Genomic DNA, 13,030 nt, shown 5'->3' with positions numbered 1-13,030 from the left:
CCCTTTTGAAGTCAGATTTCCTTTGAAGAGTGACTGATAACAGTTCTAACAAGTCCCTGATAGAGCTATTACTCCTGATACAACTTGGGAAGGTTTGATTTTCATTACACTTTTTTAGAGCCTTGGTTCTGTTTCCATGTCAGCACTCAACTCTTTTAAGGTCAAAGAACTTCCAGTACATCAGGCTTTCGAGAGAGACAATTTTTTCTTCTTCTGAATTTTTTTTATATATTTTCACTTCGGTGTCATATCCACTTGGTTAATAAAGAACCTCAGTGCAAACACATCGTTGCCATTAAGAATGACATCATATCATGGCAATTAAATTGACTCAAAAGATAGGAAAGTCTACCTTTTTCGAGAGGGGGGGGGGGTGGTAGAGTGAATCTGTAAGGCATCAGTTTCTGATTGATCACGCAGGAGTTACTTGTGATGGGCAGCTAGCTCAATGTACATGTGTTTGTACACGGTCCTCTCAACGAAATCCCCCCTTCTTAATGATACCTCGCCCGTATGATCCGCCTGTGGTTGAAGAGCCTCTATGTCTAATCAAATGAACACACGAATTGAGCAAATTTGTTGACTTGACTTCGCCCGTTGTTGTCTTCGTTTCCCTCTGCCGGGGACGCAGGAAGGGAAGAGGCGTGCAGTCGACTCGGTCGCAGCGACGGCCAAAAGGCAGGGCTGTCCTTACAATTAGACACGCCGTGCCCCAGATGGTTCAGCATAATTAGTTTATGGATTCCATTAATGCCCGCCAGCGAATTCCTTTGATTCAATCATGAGCCTAAAACTAGAAATCACAAAGTTGAATCTGCCAAACGTGGGCTGGAGGTAAAGCAAATCGTTTTTCTCTCAATTGTGCACACAAGCTGGAAAACAACCCCCCCTTCTGTTACTTATTAATCACAGTGAAAGAGAATGCCATGCAATTTTAAAAACTTCATTGCGGGTGGAAACTTTACAGAGTCAGAAAAACAAATGTTTGAAGAAATGAGCTGGATTTCCGCTGTTAACCTACTGGTATTTGTACACAGTGGAGCTTCATACTTGTTTTTATAATTATTATCTAAATGCGACAAAGACCCTTGTACATGTAGGGCTCAAGAAATTAATAAATTGATTTAAATTTGAGAGAGGAAAAACTTAAAGGGTGGAGATTAGCTTGAGGTATAACCATCAGGCCTACCCTTGTTAAGAATCAGCTTGGTAAACTGACTCAGTCGTACCACCCATGGGGCAGGGGGTGCAACAGCCCTCCCCAAATTTAGGCAAAACTGTAGAGATTTTTTTGCGGTTAGAAATTAATGTTTTCATCTGCAAAAACTATAAGATTATGGTCTGATGGTTTAATGATGATTGATTTGGTTTTGTTTCTGCTGTTTGCCGGTGTTCCTGGTGTGGCTGCTGTATGCGCCGTAGCACCTTGTAAACTAAATAATAGGGTTTTAGAATTCATCACTGCAATAACCTATCTTTCTGAAAGTTTGTATATAATCAGCACCTTGAGTACCTTGTTTGGTAGATACGTGCGCTATATAAGACTTTGATATTATTATTATGTGTTTGATGAAGACTGGTGTCTTTCTGGATGCTCAGTTCAGTTACATGTAGTCCATTTCTGATGAGAAGATAAATACGATAAGATTCTACATGTGCCACCTGAGAATATTCCTCGTCTTAAAGATTAGGTTTCTCTTCATCCATGCATCTTGTCCTTTCTCTCCGCCTCTCCATCTATCTTTCTCTCGGGCATTCAAGTGGGTTCGAGTCCCGTTCTTGACATTTTTGTCCTTGAGCAAGATGCTTCATCTTTTACGATGGGATGTAAAGCCATTTCCTGTGTGTTTTGTAATGCATGTAAAACCCAGAAGAACCCAGAACATCATTAAGGGGATCAGGTTGCCTCGATGGTTTCTCCCCTGACATTCACCTTTGTGACCTCGCTTCAAATCCCACCTTGGATCAGATCCTTGAATGTGGATTAGGTTTTCAGTTTACACCTGATTGGGTGTGGGGTTTCCCCATTTGGGGATTTCCTCCCACGTCTTTAACTGAATACTGTTTCCTAATCAACACTCCGTTATTTGCGCTTGTACTGCTGGATATTTTGAAATATAAAATTTTAAAAAATGTATGTGTAAAAACCTTTTTAAATAAAAGATGCGAGCAACAAGTTCATAAAAGGCAAGCTTTGGGGCCAGTTTCATAGAGCTGCGTAAACTCATAGTGCAGCTAAGCATTAACAAAAATTTGCTTACCAGAATAAGGTTGATGCCAAAATACCATGGCTTTGACTGGTCTCCTGAATAGTTTAGCTACGCGGAAAAATTGTTCAGCAACATTTTCTGTCAAGAAGGTCTAAATAGATCTTCACCAAACATTTTATTAATGACGATGATAAATGTGTAGGACCCAATTTCATGAAGTTTTCAGCAGGGGAAAGATGCGTAGCAAATTTCATTGTTAAGCATAAAGTGAGTGGGACACCAGTCGCAACAATGTAAATTTTATGAAATATTGGCTGATGACCTGATTCTTCTAAGCAAGATTTGTGTGTACTTTTTGTGCTTACAGGCTTTTATGAAAGTGGGCACAGACTGAAACATTCACACAATGTTTTCTGGACATCTCCGCAGTCTCATTAACAATGCATTGATTTTCTTTAACATTTCACATTTGCTGGCTTAGAGGCATTGAACAAGGACTCCACTTGGTCAACCCCCGATAGATTTGACTTGTAACGGTACAACATTTGTGTATTCCCCCCCCCCCCCAATTTTTTTTAGATTTACTGAAAATGTTTTAATGGCATTTCATTTGAATTGTCAACTTGAGACAATTGTCAAGGGTATTCAGGGGGAAATGCACTTGAAATGTTGTTTTAACCAGATCAAATATAGACATTGAATCAGAGGGGACAATGGATCTCACTGGGGTTCAAGGGTAAAAGAAGACCATAGACACTAAAAACACTGACATGTGCCTTATTATGCCCCGGGCATCTTGGAGAATCTGTTGGATGTTCAATTGCCCGTGGTATAGTGCCCCATGTGTCTTGTAAGGTGTGTGTGTCTCTACTGAGATGAGATCTCTGGCTGGAGGAGTCGTGTCTGTTCATTGGTCTCTAAGGCCACATTGGAATTAGCAGCTTTGGCTATGGTTGCGGCTGTTGCCAAGGGTGTTGTTAAAGATAACCTATACTTCAACGTATGATGATGTGGGATGAGACGGGATCTCTGGCTGGAGGAGTCGTGTCTGTACATTGGTCTCTAAGGCCACATTGGAACTGGAGGCTATGGCTGCGGCTTATGCTAAGGCTGTTGTTAAGGACAACAGGCTGTTGTTAAGGACAACATATATACTTCACTGTATGATGACGTGGGATGAGACGAGATCTCTGGCTGGAGGAGTCGTGTCTGTACATTGGTCTCTATGAGGCCACATTAGAATTGGCAGCTAGGGCTGCGGCTTATGCTAAGGCTGTTGTTAAGGACAACATATACTTCACTGTATGATGACGAGGGATGAGACGAGATCTCTGGCTGGAGGAGTCGTGTCTGTACATTGGTCTCTATGAGGCCACATTAGAATTGGCAGCTAGGGCTGCAGCTTATGCTAAGGCTGTTGTTAAGGACAACATGTACTTCACTGTATGATGACGAGGGATGAGACGAGATCTCTGGCTGGAGGAGTCGTGTCTGTACATTGGTCTCTATGAGGCCACATTAGAATTGGCAGCTATGGCTGCGGCTTATGCTAAGGCTGTTGTTAAGGACAACTTATACTTCACTGTATGATGTTGAGTGATTCAGGCTGTCAATTCGAACAAGGCCTGACATTTATTTGCAAAATCAGACAAGCTGCAGTAACAAGTAGTGTCATTTCAGAGCTTTGCTGTGGCCATCTTGGTTGGGTGCCCTGTATGTCATTCTTATTACCACAGTCTTGATCCTTGAAGGGTGCCAATCTACTCCCTTGTCACCTTGATTTTGTTACATTTATGTTACATTTGTACGGGAGAATGCAACATGATCTGATATAGTAGGTTTTGGAGATATTGGTCATCGATGGACTTGTTAAACAAACCTGACCTTTGTTTTTGAATGGGTAAACCAGTCAGCTGTTTTCTGTTGGACTGCATGTTTTATTTTCAATATTTTGAATGTGGGAGCACAGCTTCCAATTGAGATTTGCATACAATTAAACATTGCTCAGTTGTGATAAAATTAATGTAATATTGGAACTTAGAGTCCAAAAGCTGAAAAGGCTTTTAGTTTAATTGCCTAAAAAAGTAATCTATTATAACGTTTGTCCACTCACTGTTGTACCCTGTGACCAAGGACACTAGTGTATTTTAGCCTGAACCAATTGGTCTCCCGAAAGACTAAATGTTCCCTCTCTTTTTATCTACTTCCAAGGTGGTAGCGCCTCCAAAGCAGGGAGCGATAACAACCCACCCACTCTGACGTCGGCCATCTTGGACGCCCAGATCCAGGCTCATCATACCAGAGTCGGAACGGTAAGAGGTCAAGAGAGGCCATCCCTGACCAATCCGTCCATCGGATTGTCATCTAATACCCCACCGTCTGGTTCGTCCACTGGAACAGCTGGTGTGGTGACCCAGGGTGTTCCCCAGGGTCCAGTGGCTAGTGGTGGGGGTGTCCAACGACCAACGAGACTCGGTCAACCAGATAAGCTGATCACGTTAGCTGCCAGCACTGGGCAGGTTCAACGCATGGGTAAGTCACAACGACCAGAAAGAGTAGATCATTACGCACGCTGATTGGTAAACATGACGGACATAATTTGGAAAAAAATTGGCCAGGACTGTTAGAAAATTGGCGTCGGTAGAAGCTAGGTTTTAAGCTTAATTGGCGGAATTAAACTTGTATGAATTACTTCAGTCACGATGTTGGGTTCTTGTCCCTGCAACCGATAATCTGCGGAATTATATTTTAAAGTGTGTTTGCCTTAGTAGTCAAACAGGTGGCACTAAGTATGTGTTTGTATGAGGATGTTTTATGCGTTACAATTGATGATTCTGCAGTTGCTGACAATAGTAGATGTCGTTGAGTCGTGCCACACAGGGAATTTTTGTTTACAGGGATCTTGGAGGAATCAAAATTAACACTTCGATTCCACTAGAGACGTTTCTCTAACAGTATCCCTTAGGGATTGTCATGTACTCATTTATCATCTATCTATCTATCTAGATTTGGATTATTTAAATTGTTGTTAATTTTGTTAATTTTGTTTTCATTACACATCGAATGAAACACATGAAACAAAAAACAAAACAAAATCAAGTTAAATTGTTAAGTTATGTTATATGGAGATAATGTAAAAAGGTTTAAGAGAAGTTTTTATTAACCCAATTCACCTGATGTCAACATCACATAAATTCTAAGTGTGCCATTTTGGGAGTCAATGTTTCTGTGCGTTATTCATCACCGTTTATTCATCACCAGTGAAAACAAAGTACAAACATCTTCACTGGAACATTAACACATACTGTTAGATCAATACACTAAGGATACAAGAGGCTAGTTAAAAGACAATGAACAAAGGTGATATTACATATCAAACAACAAGGACATCAAAACATGATAAAAAGCAAATTTTTGCAAGGAAAACAATAAACTTAAAACGAACGTTAAGGACAGTAACTGGAAGATGAAATTTGATTTAAATCAAAACGTAAATTTTGGAGTCTGGTCTTCATTGAGGACACACAGAGATTTGTACAATTTGCTAAAACTACTTGTTCTGAGCCTATTTCTCTCCCCTAGTAGAAATGATCTGAGGGCTTCTTTGTAGATCTTGATGTATTCTTACTGACACAGTATTCTTACTGTTTCTACAAATGTCTTAAGTCAAACGGATTTCAAATTCCTTGTACTTTCGTTTTGGAATGACTTATCAATTCACATCCGTCAAGCTGACGCCGTTCTGAAATTCACGGAATTTTAAAAGACTCACTTGTTTGAATTTAAATTTTTCGTAACAAATTGCTTGACATTTATCAATGTTTTATGCTTTGTGTTGTGCATAGAGACTGCATAATGCACTCAATAAAATAATGTCTTGGATTTTATATAAATATGTGACACATTTCGATCCACATATCTAAGTAATGTATCAAATTTTTATGGGGAAAAAAAAAAAACTTGATAAAAATAAATGATTTTTTGTCAGCGTCAACAATATTATGTACATATTTCTCTGGAGAATTGGAAATGGTATTAATTTTCATAATCAGTGAGCTTTCAGACTGAAAATGTATCTACTTTTTTGTTTTAGTTTTACTACCGATGTTTTATTTGGTCTGTGACTGTTTTGGTGAAGACTATTTTAATCATCATTTAAATATAAATGTCTAATTACCGTTTACATTACTTATGCGCTAGTATATCTTTTTACATTAATCAGTTCTTTAATATACAAAGTAACTTTTGATGATATGTCTTCGCCCTTTTTTTTTTCATTTCCTAAAACACCTATCACAGCTCCAGGCTCTGTTGATGAGAAAGGCTCATCTGACCCAGCAAGTGCAAGCACCACCCCAGTCGACTCCACCACTGCAACCACTCCACAGGCGAAGGCTCGGGCAAGGACCAAACGGGCATCCTCTTCGGGATCAATGAACTCAGAGTCAACACCCCCGGAGAGTCCTGCAGACACAAAGAAGAAAAACGAGCGGGCTTAGTGCTTCAAAATCTAAGTGATTACACCGCCATCAGACTTCTCTCTTTGGGAAATGAGGAGTACTTTCAGCAATGGCCAAACTCTCAACCTCACTCTCCGATGCATTTTTGCCGGCTGTGCTGGCAGATCATGAGATTGAGCGACAATGTTTGCAACCTTTGAGCGTGTCACAGCTTAAAGTGGTGATGATGTTATCAGAAATGGCTGTTTGCATATCGATTTACTCCAGTCTAGATTGTCAGATTTGGTAACAAGCCCTGGATTAAAAGAGGTCGATCCCACTTCTGCAACCATTTATTGCTGTCGCTCAGAGTTGTTTCCCTCAGGATGATGCTTTGCTGGAGGACATATCAGCATATGGGGATCAAGTCAAGCATCTAGAATTGGATTCAGTCAACAGTACAGATGTTCAAATAACCAGATTGTGAATCTTGCTTTGTATCTGTGGGTGTATATCATTGGTTTAACTACATGTAGTAATTTACTGGAAATGTTGACATGGTTCAAAACTTAGACCTGAATAAGTGTCTGGGACCAGTTTCATTGAGCTATTTAGTACTAAAATTTGCTCTGCGCTCAGGGGGACTCAACAAAGTCAGGTTACCAACTAAAATACATAATGTGTATTGTTTATGACCGATTTGGGCCCAATTTTGCTTAGTGCATTTGTTGATTGGTTTACATTGGGTATTTACTATTAGCAGCTCTATGAAGTATGACCAAATTGATGCTTTACATGTAGAGTTAGAAACAAATGTTGATTTGCAAAGATATTCTCAATATTAACCTTTTGATTGCATTGCACACATTATCAATGCAATTGTGATATATTATAGCGAGAGTGAGGAAAACAAAACCATGTGCAACAAATTTATATGTACATTTGATTTATTACGTGCTACTGTGGTGTATATTTTCATTAAAGGTGGCCCTTTTAATCGCATTTAAAAAAAGAGAACTACTTATTTATTGGTGTTTGTATTGATTTTTATGACTCGAACGTTCAAGGAATGGTCGGGGAAATCTTCCAAGTTTAAGAGTCCATGGATTGTCGGAGCTTGAGGATAATGCAGATGAATTCATAAGGGGAATGGAGCATTAGTTATATAAGTCTCCATAGCTTTCAGTGTTATCGTACTTGTACTGTTTGGAAACGGAAATAGACTGCCACTTTTGAGTAATGAATAGTCGGACTGAAAAGTAGCCAGACTTCCTGTGTTTAATGGTTCAGCGTGTGTGAGTGTGTGCATTTGACGCAGAGGGAGAAAAATTTATTCGTCTGAAGGAATTGATATCACGTCTAGTATTTTTTATGATTTTTATTTTATGTGAAGCAATATCCATCTGGACAGCTCATGGATAGAGGGGAGTGAGAGAGAGATGGGGGGGATGCCAGAACTTTGTAAAGGGATTTCTACTAACCGATACGGTGATTAATGACGTGGTGAAGTCCAAAGTGCCATTGATGGGTGGCACGCCGGGCAGTAATGGACCCCAGCTTTAATGTACGCTGATCCCCCCCAACCACTCTGTGGCTTTCCCTGGCGGAGTGGAGTGCATTCGCACAGCTCATTTGTCATTCCGTTGGACATCTCCCAATCGCTGAGCATCTTTGCACAGGAATGAAATGAGTAAACAACGCCGCCCTCCCCCCCCCCCCCTTTTCCACTAATGCTTGCCTTGCCGCCAGTGTTAAATGACATTGAAAAGACTAGAGATATCGCCATCAATCATCGAGCTATTGTCCCATTTTCTTCGTCTTCATCTTTTAATCATTTGCAGAAGCCTCACTTAATTAAACCGTTGCAGTTTTTTTTTTCACATGAGTTGGCCGCTGAATAAAGAAACATGTCAAAAGTTAATGGCAATCCAGGCTACACTGTTAGGAGATGCTGTGACATGGCTTTTGTTCAAGTCATTACACCAAATTGGATTGACTTTTCCCTTTTGTTTGATAGTTACCCAGTGTATGTGAAACCAACGCTAGTGTTCCATGGCATTGTATCGCCATAGGACCCATTGATGCCAATAGGCTTCTTGAGATATTATTAATCTGTTGACATTTGGCAAAGAAACTAAACGTGATGTTCAGTGGGTATTTTTTATTATTTCACATATTCTGGGTCAACTTACTTAGCAGAACAAATTACCAGCCCCAAAACCAAAAAACCACAACCATTGTCATGTTTGTTGAATATTGGCAATATCTGATTCTGTTGTGTTAAGCAAGAATTTCTGCTTAGCGGCTTAATGAATGCAATCCTGATGTAGTAACAAGACTCGCAGTTCAAAGGTCATCTGTAAACATGTTCCATCCTTAGCAGTGATTGATGCAAGTCAGTTCCTCAATGTGGCCACCATAGACATTATCGCAAATACTCAGTATGTGCACGTTAGGCGTTGAATGAGGTGCAACCTGGTCTAGCTAATGATCAAGTTCAACTGTTAGCGCTTGCGCAATAGGTATTTTGCAGTCTATGCACCAGACATAAAGAACAAATGTGCCCCCCCCTACCACAGCAAAAGGAACACCTCCTTACAGCTTCCAACATCCAAACCAATTAATGTGAGGTTCATTGAAGGCGAGTCTTTATCTTTCATCATATCACCCTCTCCCCTCTCTCTCTCTCTCTCTCTCTCTCTCTCCATAGTCAGGAATACCAGAGGGTCATCAATTAATCTTTGATCAGGCCAAGGAATGCTATCGCACATTCCCCGCTCGCCAACCAGGGATAACCATCTCCCTGCCAAAAGTAAACCAGCTCCTCCAAGAAACGCGGAATTTTGATGAGCGTTTCTTCAGTGTCGTACATTCCCCAAGTCGTTGATGAACTTTAGTTGATGGGGCAAGGTTGTTAATGTAATGGTAATGGAAAAGCAAAGTCTGGTGGAGAGTGTGGAACAAACATAATCCAACCTGTTTTTTGTGGAGTAAACATCGGGTTTATTTATTCAGTCGTATTAAGTAGGAGCAAGACTGTGGGTCATGATTGTGAAGTTGGCATAGAGCCTCCCATTCTTGGGATTTCATTTTAAGAATGGCTGATGTAATGTAGGTATAGATAGTGAACACTCCCTACACCGATGTTACTTGTTTAAAACTGCAACAGAAATTGACACATTTGTGAAATCAATAATGAACTAATTGGTCAGGTCAGTGCAAAGTGTTGTATATCTCTCACCTCCCTTGAGAGAGAAGCTCGGTGGGAAGATCTCGTTGCCATAGAGATAGTTGCACTGGGATGATTTAAACACCATACAACATTTGTGAATTTGGAAATTATGTTTGATGCTTCAAGCAGAAGCTTAAGCAGGAAATCGTGACTATTTGCATAACTTTGTTTTTCAAGTCAAAGAAAGATGTAGAAATTAGATGACTAAGATTTCTTTCAGAGTACCTGCGGCAGAACTTGGTACTCTCGATTTGCTGTGTCTGGTTTCCATCATCCGCAAACATAAAATGAAAATCAGATAAAGCAAAAGAAGATGTCTTTTTGTCGTTTTGCAGTTAATTTTGAAAACTTTCATCACAGTACTTCAAACAGAGGATGGTAGTTGGAGCCATAGCCAAACCTAAGCCTTGGTCTCGAAAATTGCCCCCAGTGAAATCAAGTGTTCAATAGAAATAGGCTGGTACCTTCTACTGCAGTTATTAGCAGTGCTATGACCTACCTATCATGCGGGGAGCCAAACAAACATAACCGTAGTTTGAGATGGTTTCAGTGCTTAGCTTGGAGGTCTATACATCTGCCAATATTTGGAGTTTGTCTTTTGTCTGCTTCTAGAATATGCTCTAGCAGTAAATGTATAAACCACCTGAAGATGATATGAGTTTTCTGTAAACAATTCTCACTCTAGGTTCAAATACCATGCTAACTATCCAAATTGGGGTATATATTTCTCCTGATTGGGACCATACTCTCCCAATAGGGGTATCAATTATCCAAAGTCAGGGTGTGGCAACCTCCATTTTATTTTGGTCTGCTGTCAAATATTCCAACAGGTGGTTCTCCTTCCATTAAAAAGCTGGGTAGCACTTCTTTACTCCCTCTCCTTATAAAATAATTAGCATTCATCATTCTACTGTTGCAGCTGGACTGTCATTAATGAACTAATTATGTGCTTACTTAATATTGCTTACATTCTTTGTTGTATTCAATGAAAGGGAACACTTAATATAACCAACGGGCAGATGGAGGAAGCTCCATAAGATTCCTTTTAAAGGACATGAGGAAGTCTTTGATGTTCTTTCTAGTGTTGTTTTGTTTAATTAATTTACCTCTTACATATAGAAGGGACGATGTAACGACAGAGTGATTTAATGGTTGCTTAGTAGGTTTCAACTTGGGGGTTATTTTAAGAGATGTGTTTCCTTGGAGTTTTCCATGGGATTAGGGTTGGCGACCCCGGTTTGAATTCCAGACTGGAGCCTCGTTTTGGTTTTTAATCCATACCTGATTGGTTGTGTTTCTCTCCCACATTCTAAGAACTGACTTTACCTCATCATCTTCTCTATACACGTCTTCTATGCCACATGTCAAAACCTGATGGGGACGTGAACCCAGTTCGAATTCCAGGCTGGAGCCTTGTATGGGGCTTTGGTTTTTAATCCATACCTGATTGGTTGTGTTTCTCTCCCACATCTAAGAACTGACATAACTTCATCATCTTCACTACACACACATAATGTCTTATGGCCTCTTATGGCCTCATTTGTTTATGAGTACGGTCTTGTTATTATTTTACCACTCTTGGCCATTATGGTCAAATGGTGGACTTAATTCATTTTTTACTTTTTGGTAAGTTTTTCTCCATAATCTCTCATTACCAGTAAGATACCATATTAATGTCTACTACTAACTTTTTAACAAGTATATAGCATTGAGGAAAACTAAACTAGTGGCATGTCAGAACTGCAAACTGTTATTTGGTTGGTAAGATCATTCAAAATTCTTCTAAATAGCAAAGTGACTTTACAAAATGCAAAAATTTAATTCTAAACAACATGGTATCTTGCATACATAGGGGTTGCCACGGAATGACCAGTTTCAATCTGTATGTAAGTAAGTTGAAACTGTCATTTTCCCAGTCACCCAGCCAGCTAAAATAGCAATGGACCATGTTTGATAACAATCCGACTTGATTGTCATAACTCCTATCTGTTGGGGTTATGAATATTCACAGGATATTAACACCATAAGTTAAATTATGCATTTCTGTACTTTTGGTTCTATCATGTATGCGGTAATCAGTTTTTAATATTTCACTACAAGTGAACCTGGCCAAAAATTGTTTTACTTTTTATTGTTAATTTACTTAAGAGACGATGTATTGTGCGCGCGGTGACTTGTCTGGGACCGTCAACCTATGACAATGTAACGGCGGATATAGAGGCCCAATTAAGCCAAAGTGATCTCCTTTGATTGATGGAACTATAGGCTCCACGTGCTGTTGTATTGTATATGACCATACAGGTATTAACTTTCAACTTTGTTATGTGTATATAATTGCTTTGAAATTAATATAATGATAAAACATGCATTTGATGCATTCTTTTTCGGGGTTGTTTTGATGGCGGCATGTGCGTTTGGGTTTATGTGAGTGCGAACGAGTGAGTGTTCTTCGGGATGACGTCGTATAAATTGAGTGTGTTTGTTGCGAAGGCAGCATCGAATGATTAATGCATGTGGAGATTTGACTGAATGTCAGAGATGAAAAGCTGTCACTTTAAACCCTGTGTGGCATGCCGGCTTGGTATCATTAATGTATCAATGTTAAAGCGCCAGTCCAGAGAAAATGTTCCGTTGAGTGGAAAACAAATCATAATATTATACATTTGTAGGCAATGTTTATTGTTATTATGTATTCGGATATAGCCCATACTGTAATCTCTAACCAGATGAACTGTAAATAAATATAAATATATACTTAAAAGAGACGTCATTAGTGGCGCTAATCGTGTCTTATTTACCCCCCCCCCCCTCTTCTCGGATTTTGTTGAAAAACAGATTTGGCGGTCGTAATAATAAAGCAACCACTTGTTATCAATCAAACATGACATGATGGGGTCGTTTTTAATTAGGTTCAGCGAGACCCCTCTTTGGACTCCATTTTGACATAGATATTATCAGAGTGAGACATCTTGCTCCTTCAGTTATTTGTGTATATTGTGTGTGAGTTGGTAATCAAAGCTTTTTGATTTGGTTGCACTCCTTTCTTTCCCGAAGCCTGGGTGCTAGGCTTATAGTATCATCAATCCCACTCTAGGGTTGTCAGAATGCGCAGTGAAGATGAGCCCCCCCCCCCCCCACCTCCTCCTTGT

At 39.8% G+C, this 13,030-nt stretch overlaps 1 protein-coding gene across 1 annotated transcript in view; it reads left to right on the top strand.

Annotated features, from left to right (window-relative positions):
* LOC139936731 (ral GTPase-activating protein subunit alpha-1-like) overlaps positions 1-12,699 on the top strand; it is a 110,981-nt gene extending 98,282 nt beyond the window's left edge. The window contains exons 42-43 of the mRNA XM_071931633.1: positions 4,422-4,742; positions 6,510-12,699. Coding sequence (XP_071787734.1) covers positions 4,422-4,742; positions 6,510-6,709 — 521 coding nt within the window. The 3' untranslated portion in view covers positions 6,710-12,699. The remainder of the gene's footprint in view (positions 1-4,421; positions 4,743-6,509) is intronic.
* Positions 12,700-13,030: the final 331 nt, after the last annotated feature.

Source organism: Asterias amurensis, chromosome 1 (genome assembly GCF_032118995.1).
Source record: "Asterias amurensis chromosome 1, ASM3211899v1".
Taxonomy (NCBI): domain Eukaryota; kingdom Metazoa; phylum Echinodermata; class Asteroidea; order Forcipulatida; family Asteriidae; genus Asterias; species Asterias amurensis.
The sequence above is the reverse complement of the archived record's forward strand: the minus strand, read 5'-3'. Positions and strand labels throughout refer to the sequence as shown.